General features: G+C 41.1%; 1 protein-coding gene across 1 annotated transcript in view; it reads left to right on the top strand.

Annotated features, from left to right (window-relative positions):
* Positions 1-21,863, top strand: part of slc2a9l2 (solute carrier family 2 member 9, like 2) — a gene marked incomplete at both ends in the record, with an annotated part of 128,005 nt that overhangs the window by 36,111 nt on the left and 70,031 nt on the right. The window contains 3 exons of the mRNA XM_083668480.1: positions 7,058-7,190; positions 11,935-12,122; positions 21,135-21,245. Coding sequence (XP_083524606.1) covers positions 7,058-7,190; positions 11,935-12,122; positions 21,135-21,245 — 432 coding nt within the window. The remainder of the gene's footprint in view (positions 1-7,057; positions 7,191-11,934; positions 12,123-21,134; positions 21,246-21,863) is intronic.

The raw sequence follows: 21,863 nt of genomic DNA, 5'->3' as shown, positions 1-21,863 counted from the left end.
TTGAAAATGCTAATTTGGAAAGGCCACAACTTGTATGATCGAGAATTTTGGTACATACATCTCTATCTTCATAATAACCTCAGTTTTCTAACCTTGCTAAATGTGTGTCTCAACTGCCAATAATGAGCGACAAAGAGCCTGTTACAGTCAGAGTATTGCTGAACACTGATTTGGAGAAATCCACTCCTCAGGTTGACTCTCAGGTCCACTCCTCAGTTGACTTTTTGAGGTAACGGCTATCACATTCCACTCGCGGCACTGCGGAAACTTGCACTGTGGCTCAAATTTTTCTGACATTAAGCAAATTACATAGCTAGCTGGCTGGCTGTGATAACAGTTCAGCTAAGGAGTGTGTCAGCTTGACTTTAGCTAAACTGTAATGCAAGACAGCCAGTTAGCTAGCCAGTGAGTTTACAGCTGGTGTAGTTGTAAGGAGCTAGCAACTCAACTCGAACTGATAGCTCTATCCACCTCATCATTTAAGACATGATCATCCTTTCACATTTAAAACTAAGTGAAATGGATAGAAAACATGTTGTTCTAGTGAAATCTGTTAAAATCCCAAAATAGCCCATGTAAGGGTTTTTGACAAAAAAGGTATATGCTAATTAGGGGTGGCGACATGCGACTGGAAATGAAGTGTTCTGTTGGTGCCCTGTGAAATATGCGGTGTGATACTATGCCATAGCTTAGACCCCGGGCATCGCTGCTTGCAGCTATATTTTAGCTCACATTTGTAGGAGTTATAGCTATAGTTTATTTTAGCTTATAGCTAATGTAACCAAGAGGAGAGCCTATTTATTTCTGCTGCTTGGAGAACAGTCTGTCTTGGACGGGAGGGGAGAGTGATGCACTAACAGACATGATACTGACACTTGGAGAGAAAAAAAAATACAGGGCAAACAGTAAAAATGTTTTGTATTGAATTGAAAGCCTTCACAAAGACACACTTTGGCCAAAACAAGGTCAGCCGTCATGTTTTGATTTAAGATGTTTACCTTCCACAACTCAAGTGGTGGGCCTTTTGAGTTGCAGCAAGTACGGATTCTACCTTTAATGACAATGCATAACACTTTTTAACATAAAAACTCAAAGATGTGTATCTGTACTTGAAATTAATACACTCATTTGCTTACCATTGATTGAGCACAGTATGACTGTTATACTGTGGCCTGAAGACCTGAGAGGAAGTATTTTACAAAGTATTTTTATTCTATTTGATTATTTTTTCACTACTCTGAGTGTATTGAGCGCTACCTACATCTTGTATCTTGTACAAACCCTCTATCTCTATACCGTCAAATATTACAATGTACTTTCTCCTCATTCCTGTTATTTCATCCCTCAAGAGGACACATAGACGCTACACCTCTCCTTGCAACCCATCCAATCTAATCTAACCACCATGCTCAACTGACCATGACCTCACTGTCGCGGGAGGACTTTGGAACTGCCAGTCAGCTGTCCTGAAAGCAGAGGCTATCTCAGCCTATGCCTGCTTCATGTCCCTCCACTTCCTTGCTCTCACAGAGACATGGATTACAACAAAAAACACAGCTACTCCGGCAGCCCTCTCTGATGCCTACTCCTTTTCTCATTCCCCTAGACTCTCTGGTCAAGGGGGAGGCAAAAGAGTCCTCATCTCACCTAAGTGGTCACATAATGTCCTTCCCCTGTCACACCTGACCATATCCACCTTTGAATTCCATGCTGTTTCTGTCACCTCCCCAGTCAAACTTCACATTGTTGTTATCTATCATCCCCCAGATCAGCTTGGCCACTTATTAGAAGAGATGGATGTCCTTCTCAGCTTCTTCCCTGAGGACGGCACACCGCTCTCACTACTGGGTGAATTCAACATCCAGTCAGAGAAGCTTCACTCTTCTGGAGTACTTGACCTTCTCTCCTCCTTCGACCTTACCCTGTTCCACTGTCCTCCAACTCATAAGGTGGCCGACTCATAATCAGCTCCACCTTGTCTTCACCAGATCCTCCCATACCTCCAATCTTACTGTCACTGTCACTCCCCTCCCCTTTGTATCCTTCTCCCTTCACCTCAAATCCACCCCCTCCCAGTCCTCAAATCCACCCTCTCCCTCACCGCTCTCTCTTCCTCTGTCTTATCCTCCCTACCCTCTGATGAATCCTTCTCCCTTCTATCCACTGATGCAGCCTCCTCCACCCTCCTGTCCACTTTTTCCTCATCCTTTGACTCTCTCTGTCCACTGACCTCAAGGCCAGCACGATCCTCTCCACATGCTCCTTGGCTGTCTGAAATCCTGCAAGCTTGTAGAATAGGACTCCAGGCAGCTGAGAGGAAATGGAGAAAAACCGGCCTCCCTGATGACCTAAAACCTTATCTCTCTCTCCTCCTCAACTACACCTCCTCTGCATCAGCTGCTAAAGCTTCTTACTACCATTCCAAAATTCAATCCTCTGCCTCTGACCCAAGGAAACTGTTCTCCACATTTTCCTCACTCCTCAACCCACCTCCTCCCCCTCCTCCCTCCTCCCTGTCTGCAGATGACTTTGTCACCTACTTTGAAAAGAAGGTTGATGACATTAGCAGCTCTTTCTCTCTACCTCTCGCCAACACTGCTACCACAACACTGCTACCAAACCCACTGCGCTACACTTGGTCTCTGGTTTATCAGATCTTTCCCCCCTCTTTCCTGATGATATTCTAAATCTGGTCACATCCAAGTGGGCAACCACCTGCCCCCTCGATCCTATCCCCTCCCCCTTTCTTCAATCTTCAATTCTGTTAGCTCTTCAACAGTTTGCATTTGAAATCAATCAGTGGGGTCAAAGTAGAGATTCTCAGCTTTAATTCAACTCATGTTTAGTATTTGGTTGACAATTATATGTATGCAATAACTGCCTGAAGTCTGCAACTCACTGACCCCACCAGATGCTGGGTATCTTCTTTGGTGATGCTCTGCCAAGCCTGTACTGCAGGATTTAAATCTGGAGATTGACTTTTTGGCTTATCAAAGTTCTGGAGTGTAGAGCCAAAAGAAGAAAAAATGCATCACTATCCCATTACTTACACAGGGCACTGTAGAAAACCCAGACCTCTTCCATCTTCTACCCTCTGGAAAACATTAGACCAGTTAGCTACTACACACCTCAAAAGGCAGTTTCTTTCCTGTGGTAGTATAATTCCTGAATTCTCAATCATGTACTGTACTGTATGCCCAGTCTCTGCAGTGCTCTATCTCCCTAAAGTATTTTATCAACATTTTGCACTTTCTCAACAGTCCTGTATGTCACACTTTATGTTGATCTCTGTATGCCACCATGATTCAGTGTGCTGTGCTATATTTCACTGATTGTCTAGTCTGTACAATAGTTGGCTCTAGAACAACAACGCATTTTTACTGGTGTTGGTTGGGCAGACATTGGAGTTTTCACACGTGTCATGGTATCCCCAACCCCAAATCTGGGAAACCAGATTTTAGTTCACATTTAATACATTTACATTTAATTAATTAATTTTTGGGGGTTTGGCCTATTTTTCTTCTTTCCTGTAAAGGTTAGGGAGACTGCGATTCTCCCAGGCGTGTTATATGAGTGGCTAGGGACCTGACATTTTCGCTCCAAAGGGCATCTCCTGCCAGAGTCCCGCCGAATCTGTGAACCCCCACTGACACCAAGACGGCACGTATCTGTAAAGCAGATTGGGGGAGTGTGTCTCGTCACGTCCCGGGGGTGGTGGGAGGGTAGGGTGGTGGTATGGGTAGGTGGGTGGGTGGTGCAGGGACATCCAGAGTGACTCAGCGGTCCATTTTGATCTGGCTAATGCATCTGTAGTCGTGATGGTGCAATGACGGGGTCAGTGACCCCCTTTCCGTTCAGACTATTCTTGGCTTAGAGGTTGTTGTCGTCAGCACCAGTGGTCACTGACAAATATAGTCTTCTTGTGAGTGTGTGTGTGTGTGTGTGTGTGTGTGTGTGGCCACATTGGCTCGGACTGAAGAGTAGAGATCTTTTTTTAAATATAAATGTCTTTGTCTAGTCTTTGTGAATTAGTCTTTAGTCAGTAATTATATTATCTAGTCTTTGTAACTATATTTTTTAACAAGGTTAACTGCAATATTTCATGACAGATTCTCAGGATCAATGTTGATTTCAGTGAAGCAGATTTCAATGTTTCTCCTCAGATGTTATCATAGTGGAATTGGATTGGTTCAGCTGGTGTCCATCCGTCCGTCTGTCCATCCATCCATCCATCTCTCAGCCAGCTCTGTGCATTATATTTCAATCTGCAACCCTCACATTTTTTGCCCATCAGCCTTTGTTCTTGTCCGTCACCCTCCACTACAGGCAGTGGGAGTATGGCCAACTCAATTTGTTCGGATTGGCACAGCTGTTAAACAAAAGGCGGGCACCGCTTTGATCCAGGTCACTTCCCAAGAGGAAAGAGGGATCACATGATAAGTTGGGTCAACGGAAGAGGTGGAAAGAGTACTGAAAAATCCTACTCAAGTTGAAGTACTGTTACTTTAGTAAAATAGCGAGGTACAGTACAATACTTTATTTCAAATGTCACTCAAGTAAAAGTAGAGACATTCAAAGCTACTTAAAAAGTACAAATCCTTGAAAATCTACTTTACCATTTTTTTTTTGTTGCTGTCATCTGGCATGGCTTGTAGATAACAGATGCTGCCTGTAAGTCTTACTGCCTGTAATACTTTTGAAAAAACACAACCTCTTTTTTGGTTTTAAATTAGATTTAGACAAAAAAAAATTCTAGGCTTATGGGGAAATAAATTGGAAGTTTGAACTTCGAAACCTGTAATGAATTTTGCTTTGTTTCCAGCCAGCAATGGATTGATTGTTTATAGAATGAACTGAGGTGGACTGACAAGTAACAACTTATTATACCTAGTCTTGAGATTTTTGTTTGTTTACCTTATTGTTTTTGACTTTAGTCTTTCTGGGCAAAAGAAACATAAAAAAGATTTCCTTTTCGATTCTCAAATATATATAAAGGTATAAAATAGCTGTTCCTTAGTGTGTTAGCAGTGTCCTTTAATGCCAGGAACTATTCATTCAAACTGCCACTTTACGCCATCGTATTTTGTATGAAACAGCAGTTCATTCAACTGGACTGCTCACAGTAGGCAGGAGAAGTGGGGTACCATTGGTAAATGCTTAACTCACAGTGCTCAAAACTTTTTGTTTGAATCAACTTGAATGGGGGCACAGTGTGGTGTCCATAGACATTGAATGGGCATTATATTTTGTTCATGTCATCAGTGTTAACTACCTATTGGCCTCTGTAGTACTTGTAAAGTAACAAATAGCAAACAAGGCAGAAAATGTCACAGTTAGTTTCTGGAACTAAAGGGTCCATGGGGGTGGAAACACTGTGAATGTTACAGCCTGTTTTGGTCTTGTAACAAAATTAGCAGGATTATATCATTTGGCTGCGCAATAGAATTTCACATTTTAGCATGTACAAGTACACACATTTTACAAGATGTTGTAATAAGCTTCAATTCTTCAAAATTTCCAAACTAACTCACCTACAGTGCCTATAGAAAGTCATCATACCCCTGTGAAATCTTTACCTTTTGTCACATTACACCCTGGAAATTAAAATAAATCAAATCTAACTTTTTTGAGTTGTATTACATGTATTATGTTACATTATAACCCTCATCATCAAAGTGAAAATAAAAATGTAAAAAATTCTGGACAATTATTAGAAATTAATTAGTGAAATACCTGGTTTGGTTAAGTGATCAGCTCCTTAGAGTATACCATTATAAACTTGCTCAGGTGCAACCAATCAACTTCCAGATCAAACACCAGGCTAATTGCCCCCCACCTGACATCAATTGTAGTGGTTTTGATTACTTCAGAATAAAACCAGCTGTTTCTTGAGGATTCCACTATTAGAAGTGCATGGTTCTGCAAAGAATTCATTGAACTTTTTGGACTGAACTCCAAGCACTATGTTTGGCGAAAACCAAACACAGCACACCACCCAAAACACACCATACCTACTGTGAAGCATGGTGGTGGCAACATTATGTTGTGGGGATGTTTCTCTTCAGCGAGGACTGGGCAATTGGTCAGGATTGAAGGGAAAATGGATGCTGCCAAGTACACCCAAATTCTTGAGGACAACCTGCGTCCCTCTGCTAGACAGCTGAAGATGGGCAGGTCATTCACCTTCCAACACGACAACGATCCTAAACATACCGCCAAAAGAACAACGCAGTGGCTTAAGGAGAGAAAGGTGAATGTCCTTGAGTGGCCAAGTCAGAGCCCTGACTTAAATCCGATAGAAAATCTGTGGATGGACTTTAAGAGAGCAGTCCATTGCCGCTCACCACGGAATTTGACTGAACTCGAACAATTCTGCAAGGAAGAATGGGCAAATATTCTCCAATCTAGGTGTGCAAAGCTAGTAGAGACATATCCAAACAGATTGATGGCTGTAATTGCAGCAAAAGGTGGCTCTACAAAGTATTAAATCAGGGGACTGATGACTTTTCCAACCCTGTTATTCTTGTTTTTTATTTTTTTATAAATTTTCAGAACTGTCGCCTTTTTTTTCATTAGTTTGATGTTGTATGGCTAAATTTGTACATAAAGCTGAATGGGTTTTGATTTCAGGCTGTACGACAAATATAGTAACTATTTCAAAGGGGTATGATGACTTTTTATAGGCACTGTATCTGGCTGTAGGGCCACATACCATGGAACAATGCTTTGAATTAGAATGTCTGTTCAGCCATAAACATACACACTGTATAAAGACATGCACTGCTGCAATGCTGTACTGTATAGTCTAATTCTACCCATTAAGGCTGAGGTATTCTTCTGTCGTATCCCCCCATCCCCAACACACAATAACGGAGGACAACTTTATTTGTATTTAAAAGACACCTGGAAGAAAATAACAACCAACGACAATCAATAACGAGAACAAAAACAATCATCATCTTCACAACAATCATCTTCATTTGTCCTTCATCATTGCCATACTGTACATCATACATTGTTGTTTTTTCTTCTTTGTTATCTCTTGGGGTCACTGCAGGAGTCCAGGTGGAACTTCCTGTTTGCCTTTCTGGCCGTGCCCGCCCTGCTCCAGCTCTGTGTACTGCCCTTCCTGCCGGAGAGCCCACGCTACCTTCTGATGGAGAGGAAAGATGAGGCTGGAGCAGAGAAAGGTACAGTAAACTACTGCATAACTTGGCTATTTTGGATGAAGCACAGAAGCAAACATACTGATGCAGTGCACATACGCAAACACACACACAAGTGCGTGCACACACGCACGGATATGTGCGAGCACCTGCATGCACCCGATTTTAGAGAATGCTACAGTATGCCATTATGATGAGGCCCCCTTCACATATTGGTTTAATGGCTTGTCACTTAAATGCTAAGTGAAATAGTTTGTGAGTAGATCATTTCTCTCCGTATGGTTAGGGCGGACTGAGGGTTTAAACTTGAGCGATGTTGCTTTGGAGAAGAGGCCTTTTGACAGAATGGGGCTGAGAGCTTTAGCTCAGTCAGGACTACATCATATCCAAAGGAATGTATGAATTAATTGAGTTCCATTGATTAAATACTGTGCTTCTCCTTCATTCAGTCTTCCCATGCCATAAACCTTGGGCCTAATTCAAACAAACTTTTTGTGTAGCCACAAAAATGTTTACCTTTATTTCACCAGGTTAGTCACATTGAGATTAACAATCTATTTTATGAGAGACCTGGCCAAAATAAATTACGGCCAATTGTTTGCTTCTTCAAAAATTCTTCAAAACATTTAACAACAGTTTGTTCTTTATATGTTTATTAATTTAATATACTTAATACATAACAAAATAATAACATTCTGACTAAACTACTGAGCTACAATTAAGCATTTTAGCTGGGAAAACTTTAATTGGCCTGGACATAAGAAGAGCTACAGTTGGTCAGAGTTTAAAAGGTTCATTCTTCAGCGACGGTACCGCGACAGTCAACTGGCCTTTTCCACATTTTATTTGAGGCGTTTTACCTTGGCAATACATCCATCAGCTCATCGTTGCCCAATTTGTGAGCTGCCCAATTTGTGAGCTGATATTAATTGTATTGTTTGTATTATTGTAATTCAATAATGGCAGCCTGGATGAATTACATGAGGAGTAGCCCGGCGGTTCCCCCCACCACCCGCAGGCCCCACAAGCCATCATCATCATATATACACTCACCGGCCACTTTATTAGGTACTCCTTGCTAGTACCGGGTTGGACCCCCTTTTGCCTTCAGAACTGCCTTAATTCTTTGTGGCATAGATTCAACAAGGTGCTGGAAACATTCCTCCGAGATTTCGGTCCATGTTGACATGATAGCATCATTGCTGCAGATTTGTCGGCTGCACATCCATGATGCGAATCTCCCGTTCCACCACATCCCAAAGGTGCTCTATTGGATTGAGATCTGGTGACTGTGGAGGCCATTGGAGTACAGTGAACTCATTGTCATGTTCATGAAACCAGTTTGAGATGATGTGAGCTTTGTGACATAGCTACTTCCAGCAGGATAACACACCATCAGAAGATGGGTACACTGTGGTCATAAAGGGATGGACATGGTCAGCAACAATACTCAGGTAGGCTGTGGTGTTTAAACAATGCTCAGTTGGTACTAAGGGGCCCAAAGTGTGCCAAGAAAATATCCCCCACACCCATTAGATATTTGCGTTAACGAACAGTTGAACAGGTGTACCTAATAAAGTGAGTAGTGAGTGCATTCTTCACCGTCATAGGAGGCCGTCATAGTCTATGTGGTCTCAAATAACATCAAAGAGCATCAATCGGAGCTGCTGAAGGAGGGCCTGTGCCATCCTTGGATCGTGGCTGCGAAAGATTTCAGCAGACTTTTGGAGCTACAGACTTGGCTGAAGGACTACTGCCAGGCTGTTGAATTGGCTTTCATAGACAATTTTGACTCATTCTGGAAACAGAGGATGCTACACAGGCCGGATTGTGTCCACCCAAACACCTTGGAGCCTGGACTCTCTCATCACATTTCAAAAACTCCCTACAGTATTGACTCACAGGTAATTCAGGCTCCTCTCAGGTAATCCCTACTGTTATTTCAAAGCGTTGTCATCATCATTGAACTGCAGTTATCCATAATCTGATCCCTTGTTCGAGACACAGACCAAATGGCATGGTTATAAACAACCTCGTTATGATACTCATCATTCAGTGTAGAAACAACTGTTAGTGGGAGTTATCAGCCTTAGAGACTCCATCTGATCTCAATTCACAACATGGGCTTGGACTGTTCCAGTATATGGGATATTATATACTGCTACTTCTTGGGGTATTATTATATTACTGTTCCATATAAGGGGTATTATCTCTAAAATGGACTTCATTAACATTTGGATCCGTGATCCAGATGTTTTTATTTTTTATTTTAACAAAGACATGGCTAAACAAATCAATACCTAATGATGATATAACAATGGCTACAATATCTTTAGATCTGATAGGTTAGGAAGAGGAGGCGGTGTTGGGATATTTGTGAAAATTTGTTTTACCATGTCGGTTTTAAATTCAACAACTGTACCCAAACAATTTGAATACCTTGCATTAAGTATGTTGCCAGGAGCCACCAGTTTTCACATTGCTCTTGCTCATTCCCAGTAGAAATTAGATTAATGACTGTGAAACGCCCTAGTTTCCTGAAGGTAACAGGAAGACCTGGTGAGAGCCCCCCCCCGGTGAGTGCCTCTTCCTCACCTACCTTCTCCCATCAACCTCCATGAACGTGCTCCTCAAGGACGGCAGGCACAGAGGAGACCAACAACATCATCAACAACTCTCCTGTTGGGTCACCCTGTAGTATTGTATTATCACAATCCCCAACTTCAGACTTCAGCCAGACACTGGGTGTTATTCTCACACCCTATCCTGTCTTCCCATCTCATCTTCCCTATGGAATCTTCCTTAGCGTCTTTCCCTAATTTTGATATATAAACTTGAAGGAAGATTTGGCAACTGTCTACTTGAAGCTGTGTTGTCGCAACAGGCAGATATGCCATGATACCTTTCTGCACATGTATAATTGCTGTTGACACACTGTTACTTTTGAAATTCCATTTGTAAATCCCGATGAGCTAAAACGCTCAGTCTAATTCAATGTCTTCCCATTTTTGCTTCATAAAACCTCAGGTGTCAAAGATGCCGTCATAAATTGTCTTTTTTCCTCGACCATTGTGATAGGACATATGCCATGTTATTATGTTTTTATGTTTTTCTACCTCAATGGTGTTACTGAACTTGGCATCCTCAACAGACCCTCTTTTTCTGGAGCTTGGGCCCTTTGTTAAGCACTCTGTGACAATGACATTGTGAGCCCTTGCTCAAATAAAGCTTAAGTGAATTGAATTCCGTCTCCATCTCCGTCTCTCAGCTTTTCGATATTGACAAATTTGTTCCTACTGAACTAACTGAGATCACATCATCGGTTTTTGTACTGACAATACCCTGTGGGATCTCTCCTCAAACAGACGGTTTGTCTGTCTGGCCTCGATAAGGCCCTTTGTTGTGTGTATCCCACCTCCTCGCGATGCTGCGAGGGCTCAGGTTCCAACACGGTCCAGTGTAGCCCCACTGTCAACCTGCCGAAAACAAAATAGGCCCCCCACAGGGACAATGTCACTGTTTATAATCTCCCTTGCAGAAAGAAGAGCCTCATGTCCTGCCATGTGTTCTGAATAATGATATTGAGTCACGCCACTCACTCTGACAGACCCAGCATGCAACTAGATTTTCTATTTAATCTTCTCGATCGCTGGGGGGGAGAATGGAATGTTCTTGTATGCACATGCACATTTGGTTCCTAATTAAAACACAGATTGGCTGAATAAAGGTAATGCTATTTGCAGCATGTTCATCATACCAAATTTAAAAACAGCAACTTGTTTTCTGTTAATTTAGTGTTGCGGTTGGCAAGGTTTTGTCTAAAGTGAACTAAAGGAATCAGTTAAAACGTAAGTTGTTGCTTTTTTCAGTTAGAGACACTTTTGAAAAGTAAAATCAAGTAACCTTTGAATTTTTTATGGCATTGCTCTCCTATCTGGCACATCAAGCAGCAGGGAACTTGAAGACTTTATACAAGATCTTATCTGTGCTTTTTCTTCTCCGCCATTCAACTTTGTAGATTTTTGTAAGTCTCCCCAGGCCTCAGGCTCACATTCATGAGCAGTATTGTTCCTCTCTATTTGCTCAATTTGTAAGGACAACCTGTGTGTACTTCCGATGCAAATCAGAGACCCTATAAAAACAAAGATATTAATTCCAAAAATACATTAACTATTATCCTTGCATTAAGATGGACTCAATTCAACTTATGGAGTGATTTGTTGATGACATTTTTGCATTTTAGCTAATTTTAAGAGTGTCATAGCAAAGGTTCTGAATACTTATGTACATGAGGTATTTCTGTATTTCAATTTTAATAAATTTACAGAAATTTCTAAAAACCTGTTTTTGCTTTGTCATTCTGGGGTATTGTATGTGGATTGATGGCAAATTGTTTTAATTTAATCCATTTCAAATTGAGTCTATAACACAACAAAATGTGGAAAAAGTGAAGGGGTCTAAATACTTTGCGAAGGCACTGTAGAGACAAGTGGCATTTTATGTGATCATGAAACTTTCAAGGATAGATGAGTAATGGATGTACTGTAACTGAGTATTACAGTACCTGTACCGGACAGAACTGCTACTGCATTCTCCACTATTTCCCACTTAGACTGCTCATGTTTCTTGGTGGACTGGACAGGTCAAACATTCCAACAGCTGTAAACCTTCAACCTTTTCTTTGGATGCATCTTTTCAACAAACCAAACAAAGCCATTTTAGAGCCACATACAGGTGTGTTGATCCATCCTTTTTGTATGCCTAACAGCATTCAGAGCTTTCCTGGGAAAGGAGGACGTGTCGAAGGAGCTGGAGGAAGTCTACGCTGAGAGCCGGGCCCAGAACAACCTGCAGATGGCGTCTGTCACTGAGCTCTTCCGCAGCCGTGCCGTGCGCTGGCAGATCATCACCGTCATCGTTACCATGGCCTGCTACCAGCTGTGTGGCCTCAATGCCGTAAGTACCCGCTGTTTCTCATCATTTTTCATCTCTCTTTTCTCAGAAAAACTAAATATAACTCCGACCAGGTTGGATAACACTGTTGAAGAATGGGTTACGGTTAAATCTATTGTGACTCAGAAAATGTATGTTTTGAAATTTCATGTAGAAATCTGCATCAAACATCATAGACAGTCTCTCTAATTCATGAATGGGATTTCAACATATTACCTGTATTGACTAAGTGAAATCCTGTTAGAATAACTGCCGCTTTAAAAGGTGCAATATGTAACCTTCAAGCTTTCTTAAAGCTGTCTAATGGCTGTAATGATGTTTAATAGGTAGCGATCTCGGAATAAGATCTCTTGAAAGAATATACGAAATCTGCTTTCGTCCCCCGAAAGCGCTTTCTAAAATGGAGTGTCCTACCTGACACTCGGTATGGTATGGACACCAACATGTAACTGGCCTGGGGTGTTCTTGGGGAGTCACCTTTCTGTCTCTGGTGGCTGCCTCTTCGAATCGAGTGTGCATGCAGAAACAATAGCATGTCAGAAAATGTCTGACACTGCAAGTCCATTTTGGGGGGTTATATTATTACTAAGGAGGATGTTGTTGTTTGGAACTTCAATCTGTATTTCGCCAGTGGTGGCAGATTTTCAACAGATTTACTCCTTTAAGCTTTTCACATCTTTTACTTTATATTATGTGTATGTGACCATTTTGGAGCCAACAGACACCTGAGCGAACTGTACAGTACATAGTGTACTGAGCATAGGATGGTTGGGATGGTTAACAGTGGTATGGGTTAATGTAAAGTAAGGTATATTAAACATCTCAACCACCTCAGTACCAGAGTATCTAGCATCAACAGTGATCATGTAATTCAAATAACTCAGTGACAGTTACATTTATCAAGACCCAGTTAACAACCAAGGTCAGGGGCAGTACCCTGAAATTAAAGTTACAGATTGTGCCCTTAAAGACAGCTTACATTAATTATTGCCCCAATTTGAAATAGTCAGTTGAGGTGTGTTATTATCACCATGACAACTGGCTGACCAGCAACCAACTTCTTTGCTGTTAATGATCTCCGCACTCTGAAGGGGTGAGATAAGTCCAGTGAATTTTAACGGGTAATATTAATATTATAGGCATGTGTACCAAGACTGACACAAGCCATCAAAAATGCACTTTTTTCCACCGTCCATTTGCCTTTGAAATGTTCAGGAATAATTTGAAATGCCGATGTTTTGGAGATAAATATGTTGATAGCCACATGATTTCATGTATGTTTAATATGCCTGCTGCTGGAGCGTGGAGAGAAAAAGATAGAAAGCATGAATGAGCAGTTGGAGGCAGTGTAGGCATTTGATATAGCTAACTGTCGGAAAACAAAGATTTACATATCGATCGGGAAATGGAATGACTGATGAGGGACTTGGCTTTCCAGACACATTTCGAGATGGGAGTTTTTTTTTAAAGTTAGTGACAGGCAGGTAATGGAGGTGATCTGATTGCCTCGATAGGAGGGATATTGGTAATAATGGATCATAAGCCGCTTTCACAGGCAGTATGAGGAATATAAGCATTTTTATCAGTCATGATTTCATTTTGAGTTAATGAATTATTCATGTTGATTGTAAGGCAGCAAGATTGGTTGCAGGGATTTTGGGGGAGTGTGTAATCCTGTGGCTTGTGCCTTGCATATTCATACAATATATACTAATGAGCAAACAGCATCTCATCAGCTTCTCTTGAGTAAACTACTCAACCAATCAACAGCTACAGGAATTCTCCTTATTCTTATTATGGGAGTCAATAAGTTACATACTTACATTACGCAATTGTCAAGGATTTTAAGGTTAATGATACTAATACACTTTTTTGTTTTGTATTCTCAAGGAGGTAAACTGAAAAGAAGTGTGTGCTGGCCAAAGTACTACATTTGATGTGTGGTTTACCTGTGAATATCTTGCTACTCTGTCAGTGCGGGCAATGAGTTTGGCTGTGCAAAAGCTTGAGGAGTGCAGCCCGTTCTCATCCACTCATGTAAAACCCCTGTTTTTCATCTTTCTGTCATATTTTGCGATATGATTAGATATTTGAGTGATATGGAATTAAAATAAGATAATTGACACAAAGTCTATTAAGAAAAGTGTCTTTCATCCTATTGACTTTGTCAGTCAAACTGCAGAGATGCATTTCTACTTAGTCAACCACCAAAGCTATAGCTGCTTAAACTAACGGTTACAAATGTAACCCAGGTTCTATGAAGGAGATGAGGGAGACCCCTCACTATGGGACACACACTTTTGTGTACCTTACGCTGAAGACCCCTATTCAATCATACAGACCGGTGACACTTGCAAGTGATAGCCTGGCAAGTGTGCCATTTCATCCAGCAAACCACTCTTCACGAGTTCAGCACGAGAAGAGCAATGAGATGGGGGTCTCCCTCAGAGAACCTGGGTTACATTTGTAAGCTTTAGTTCTCTTTCAATCGACTCAGTTCGACTCCTCACAGTGGGACCCTGCAAAACGCACCAATTGCATGGTCCGAACTGGATACCTTTATGGATACAAGGATGTACCCTTTCGACATCACGCAGTCTCCAAACCAGCTCTAAGGACGCTTTGCGCCACGGAGGGCGCAGTCATATACAGGCTGTAGAACCTTTGAAAGGTATTCAGAGAAGCCCAGCTGGAAGCAGCACATCCGCATCTCTGAAACAGAGACTCCCTTGAACAGGGCCCAGGACACTGCCAAACTGCAGGTGGAGTGTGCCTGGATCCCCACAGGGGACTGCAATCCCCTAGAATTGTAAGCCTCAATAATGGTTCCCATAATCCAATGGGAGAGGTGCTGTATATACAGGTTGCAGACAACCTTAGGCTTGCCAAAACCAGCAGACCACCAGCTGAACTACAGAGGCTTCACTGCAAGGTGCAAATTACTAGTTATCCTCAAAAAGGATGAGGTTACAGTTTGATAAAAAGTACCAAAAAAACAGACAGAGCTCTGGAAAAAGGTCTGATCAGTGGACAGATAAGACAAATATTATCATGTACCAGAGGGATTGCAAGAGGAAAGTTGGGAATATGTACAGCTTGTCTGCTCGAGTACAAGCAAATGCCTCCAAATTCATTGGATGGTGATTGGATGGTGCAACTACAGTAGGGAGATTTTCAGGGCAAAAAAGTGGAAAGTTATTGACTGGCCAAGTCAATCTTCCGTTTTAAATCCAATTGAACATTTCCTGATGATAAAAATAAAATAAAAATATCTCAAAACAAACAACAACTGAAGATGGCTGCAGTACAGGCCTGGCAAAGCATCACCAAAGAAGATACCCAGCATCTAGTGGGGTTAATGGGTCACAGACTTCAGGTAGTTATTGCATGCAGTATTGTCAACCAAATACTAAACATGAGTACATCATTTGGAAATTATATGAATCTGTCCCATTACTTTATGGTACCCTGAAATAGGGGGACTATGTATAAAAAGTGTTGTAACTTCTGAATGGTTAAACCAATATGTACAATACCTTAAATAAAAGCTCATAATCTATAATTTAACCTCATAGTAATTATTTGATTTCAAAACCAAAGTTTTTGAGTATAGAGCCAAAAGAAGAAAAAATGCTTCATTTCCCATTACCAGTGCAGGGCAGTGGCAGCTTCGACACACGTTGTGAATGTGATTGGGGCCAGGGACAGACCTGTACTCGCAAGATACTCCCAAGTGGGCGAATCTGGGAATGTTTGTCGCCATTCTGTCGCGATGTTAAGGCGCCATAGGTCCCATACAGGGCCCCTGTGGTTTCCCCACTCATTGGAACCACAAAGTACCGGCTGTAGAACCCCAGTTGGGATTCTCCCTGGGGAACCACTCGGGTCGTGCCCTTGGCCACCAGAGGGTATTTCCTCGTGGAGGGCATGGGTCGCATCCCAGTGTGCAACTAATTGTGCAAGGTGTAATCTGTCGACCTGTGACACTGTGTGGTGAACCCAGGGGAAGACTGAACGCGTGCACCACTGCTCTGAATTAAGTGACAGGGAGGCCCACAGGGACATGAAGAGGTACAGCTGTGGCTGTGCACACAAGAGACATGACCCCTAAAGGGGGCTTGGCTTGAGGCAGAGTTTTTCTATTTTAATTACAGGAACTGGAGGAGGAGATCCATGTGTCTCCATGGAAGGGCTGCGGGGTCTCACCTTCAGAAAACAGAGACACAGTGGTTATTAATGGCCTTAGCAGGGCCAACAACTGAAAGAGTAAATTCTCCCTGGAAAAAACTCACCGACATACCAAACAGTACAGCAATGAAGCTACACTAAATGGTGGAAGATAGCTAGCATGCCAATGGCCTGAGACCAACTGGTAGCGTTGCTGTTTTAAGCTAGTAACTGGATGCACAAGTTGTAATGAGGGACCTAGGTTTCTTACACAAGATAACTAGCTAGGAATCATGTCGAACTAGGAAGTGCTCAGTAGTCCTTGGACTATGTACACAACCTAGATAAGCCTCCTGCAAACAGGGATATATTCTATCACACAAGGTGAGAGAAAAATTTGCTTGTCAAAGCTAGGCAAGGGCTGTCCAGGATAATCGTATGATTCTTAGTGGAACAGTTCAGTTAAGTTGTACTGTAGCTCACTACAATAATACAGTACAGTTTGGACAGTCAGCAAGTGAAGAGTGGATGAAATGGCGCACAATAGAATAGATCTGACATTATCATATGAAACATGTAGGGTGGCATTGCTACTACAGAGGCCATCTGACATTGGATTAGACCAGTCAGCCTGCAAATGGTTCCAGTGCATTTCAGTTGATGAAGTGTAGTAAAAAAAAGTAAATAAATGTGTCCCGCAGGGATCAATTCTAGGTCCACTGCTATTTACCATTTACATAAATAGTATTGGTCTGTTATTGGTCTGTCACCTACAAATTGTCTTACAAAAGTCACATTTTTATGCTGATGATACTATTTTGTATACTGCGGCCTCCTCTGTGACACAGGCTATAGCTAACCTCCAGCTATCTGCTGAAATACAGAAGCCGCTGAAGTTTAAGGCCCTGATGAACCTTAAACTTGTGCCGATAAAGGAAAATCTATGTTTTTTGCTAGGGGGCGCAAAGATTGCTCTACTGACTCGATCGGTCCTCAAGTTGAACAAGTTCCCTTATATGATACCTAGGGATCTGGATTGATGCCAAGCCATCTTTTAAAACTCATGGAGATAAGATAACAAAGAAAGAAAGAAGAATCAAGCTAGGCTTCTTCTACAGAAATAAAACATGCTTCACTTTTACCAGTAAAAAAAAAACATTTGTCCAGTCTACCTTTCTGTCAGTCCGCACCTGCTACTACACTGAAGCCACTTGATGCAATTAACGAAAGCGCTCTCCGTTTCATTGAAGAGCATCATTGTGCATGACAGAAGCAAATGGGTAGGGGGCTTACAAACAAAACTTCATTAAAGCCATAATTTCCTCCACAAACAAGATCAAAGACAAGTCAATAACATACCCATTTTTCATTGCAGCAGACTTTGAAAAGGTGTCCTTCTGTGAAGTCTATGGAATTTTCAATGGGATGAAGGAAAAATAGCAACAGCACACACTCCTTCTCAGTTTTAACTCAGTAACTTGGTATTCTCAAACATGTTTGTGCTCCAAAGAAAGGATCTTAACTTTTCTAATCGACATCAAAGGAAACGACCAGCTTAATGAATGCATTACAGGCGATGTTGTTGCTTGATAAGAGTGCAAGAGAGACCGAATTAAATGCTAATGGCAGTGTATAAGCATGAGGGCTTACACTGAATGAGATTTAGATCAGGATCAATCCAAGGACACAGGTGATCAAGTACAAAAGGATTTGGAGCTTCATTAAATCAGTAAATCGACCTTTGCACTGTAATTGGCATAAAATGGCCTTTCTTTCTGAGCCATTGGACAGATAGGAGATGACATGGACATAGACATGGACATACTTTCTCTGGGGTAGTTAGATAACTTGTATTACTAACTTATTTCAATAGTCTTATTGCATATAATATCCATGTGATAGCAATGTAAACGTTTGCGGGCCTGAGACGGAATGGTGATGGTGCAGCAGTTAAATTGTTGCATTCCAAACAAGTTTTGATGATTGTAATACAATGTTACATTTCACCTAAGTCAAGCAGATATAATATGAAAACTAGTTATTTTAACTTTGAGATGGTATGAATTATACACAAATATATATTTCAATAGCCTTGGGATTGTAGAGTGCAAATAAAGTTGTAAACAGGTATGTTCACCATCTATTTCTGTTTTGACCTAGAGACCAATACAGAGCTGTAAAATGCCTCTAGTGATACTAATCTGATGTTTCTACACTGTTTAGACTGGGAACGCATAGAACTCTAAAACAGCAAAATACTTTGGGGGAGCTAAGTAAGTTTATTCTGTGTATTTTGTAGGTGTTACAATTGCTCCGGGCCCTGACTCTTTGGATAAAATCAATACTGCGACCCAAACTTCCTCTCTAGAGACCTACAGTATACATGGTATGAATGATTAGACAGATGTATGTTTCCTATATAAAAAAGCTACTGGTCTAGGTTGAGTGGTCTCTGAGTAAGAATTAATTGCAAAATCAATAACAATTTCCCCAGGTCTCTCCTAGTGTGTTTTGACAGCACTGTGCCAAGCAGGTTTGATCCTCAGTTCAATCAAACCCACAATTGTAGTACTCCTGCAGTAAACACCTTGGGACCTTGTTTTAAGTAAAACAATATCGACAACCAATACTGTTCATATTATTCCTTCGGCATGACAGCTGGCACATTTATTTGTAAAATAACAAATATTCTTGATTAATTGTAAAATGTGATTGCTGTTTCTCACCGCTAGAAAATAATTGCGAAAATTATGTCACAAAGGAATTATATTGGACTGAGTTCCATATTGTTTCTGATAATGTACACTTCTGCTGATGTAGACAGAGAGTATATGTTAAATGGATTTTTATGTAAGTCATAGGGCATCACTCTCAACCGATGGACTTTTCAGGCCCTTGCTCCTGACCTTGGGGACAGGATTGGTATTCATGCCAGTCTTCTCTTTGTTCTCTGCCTGCTCCAGGTACTTGGCACTGGGCTCTGCTCTAATTCTGTTTTGTCAATCATTGAAACTCAGCGAGGCATTCATCCATATATTCATATTCCTATGTTTAAAGTCGATTTGAAATCAGGAGGACATGTGAATGCACATTATTTATTATCTTTCATATTTCAGATTTGTCTCTTTGTTTTGCTTGTCTTCAACTTTGGAAAGCTCCCAAATGCTCTCAAGTATTCTCTCATGACGCATCCAGAAATGTTTGAATATCTATTGATATTGGTGGTGCATTTACAATGCCCTGTGTAAGTAATGGGACAGTGAATAGTTTTTTTATTCTTACAGCTCTATATTCCAAAAGTTTGGATTTGAAATCCAACAATTACTATGAGATTAAAGTGTCGATTGTCAGCTATTATGAGAGTTTTTGGGGTTTCTTTACATGTTGGTTCAGAAAATACAACACCTTTTTACATAGTCCCCCTATTTCAGGGCACCAAAATTAATGGGACAGATTCATATTATGTCCAAATTAAGTACTCATATTCAGTATTTGGTCGACAATCCTTTGCATGCAATAACTGCTTGAAGTCCACGATCCCTTGACCCCACCTTCAGTTGTTATTTGTTTTGAGGTATTTTTGCTTAAAATCTTATCAGGAAATGGAATGCATGTTCAATTGGATTTAAATCTAAAAATTGTTCTTGGCCAGTGAAGAACTTTTGACTTTCTGGCCCTAAAAACTCCCTAGTTGCTATAGCAGTATGTTCGCGGTCATTGTCTTACCGATGAATGATGAAGCGCCATCTAATGAATTTGGAGGCATTTGCTTGTTCTCAAGAAGACAAGATGTTTCTGTACACTTCAGAATACATTTTGCTGCTGCCATCAGCAGTTACACCATCAGTTAAGACAGGTTAGCCAATTATAATGGCAGCTATACATACCAAAACCATCATGTTTCACAGATGAGGTGGGATGCTATAAATCTTGGGCAGATCCTTTTTTCTCTAAACTTTCCTCTTGCAATCACTCTGGTTATCACTATGATAATATTCATCATATCTGTCCACAAGACCTTTCTCCAGACATCTGCAGGCTTTTTAGGTACTTTTTAGCAAACTGTAACCTGACCATCCTTTTTCTGGACATTTAGTGGTTTGCACCTTGCAGTGAAGCCTTTGTAGTTCCTTGATGATGTAGTCTGTGGAGGGTAGTCTGACACATTAACGCCTACCTCCTGGAGAGTATTCCTGATCTGTGGAACAGTTGTTTTCTTTTTTTTCTTAATCATGGTTAGCGTTCTTCAGTCATCCACTGTACAAGTCTTCCTTGGCCTACCAAGCCGATTTCTGACCTCACCAAGCTTTCTTTGCTTTTAATGACGTTCCAAACTGTTGATTTTAATAAGTTTAAGGTTTTCGCTATGTTTCTGATCGACTGATTTTTCAGATGTTTCAGTCTCATAATGGTTTCCCCCGACTCTTTGGTCCTCATGTTGACAGACACCAATAGCAGACTCTAAAGGCAAATGCAAAGCCGAGGATTAATACTAGACATTGAGAGCTCTCTTATGACTGCCCAAATTATGTGAAGGAACACACCTGAGAAGCCATTGTCCCATTACTTTTGGATACCCTCAAATAGGTGGACTATGCATACAAGGTGTTGTAATTTCTGAATGGTGATGACCAATATGTACACAAATGCCATCAAATAAAAGCTGAGAATCTCTATTTGAACCTCATAGTAATTGTTTGATTTCAAATCCAAACATCTGGAGTGTTGAGCCAAAAGAAGAAAAAATGCTTCACTGTCGTAATACTTACACAGGGCACTGTATATGGCTGAAAACTACCGCACTATTGATGTATTGACATTGGTTGATTTGTAGTCATCTCTTTGCAGATCTGGTACTACACAAATGGGATCTTCCAAGAGGCGGGCTTTGCAGAGAACCTGATCCCATATATCACCCTCAGCACCGGTGGCATAGAGACTCTGGCTGCCATAGTTTCGGTGAGTATGACCCCTCAGTGAGTATGACCCCTCAGTGAGTATGACCTCTCAGTGAGTATGACCCCTCAGTGAGTATGACCTCTCAGTGAGTATGACCCCTCAGTGAGTATGACCCCTCAGTGAGTATGACCCGAGACAACATCTGTGTTGAGTGCTTGAACAAAACGCTTAAGATACCATTTAAGTTGGTTGCCAACTCGTCATAAACTACAATTAATACAAAGACTTCAGTCAGCTTGATTATAGGTGAGGTTTTGATTGTTAGAAAGCTTGTCATGCCAACCAGTAATTCTAAAGTCACTGAACAGGAATCCAATGATTTCCCATTATTCACTTGAATCCACAAACAAACAACTAAAGTTAGCATCAACGGAAGTGCCTCTGAAACCCAATGTCAGTGTAAACATTCTCACCTTCCAATCTCAGAAACTAAGTCAAGCATTTCTGTGAAGTATCCCTTTAAAGGGGCAATCTGGGATTGTTACATCCATTTTTGAAATTTAAAATAAATTTTGTCTTACCTATCTGTCTTTTGGGTTCTGTCTTACCCTATCAGAACCCAAAATAAAAGCTTGTTTTACTCAATTGTTTGTAAACAATGCAATTATAAACAGACAC

Source organism: Argentina silus (genome assembly GCF_951799395.1).
Source record: "Argentina silus genome assembly, chromosome: 4".
Lineage (NCBI taxonomy): Eukaryota > Metazoa > Chordata > Actinopteri > Argentiniformes > Argentinidae > Argentina > Argentina silus.
The sequence above is the reverse complement of the archived record's forward strand: the minus strand, read 5'-3'. Positions and strand labels throughout refer to the sequence as shown.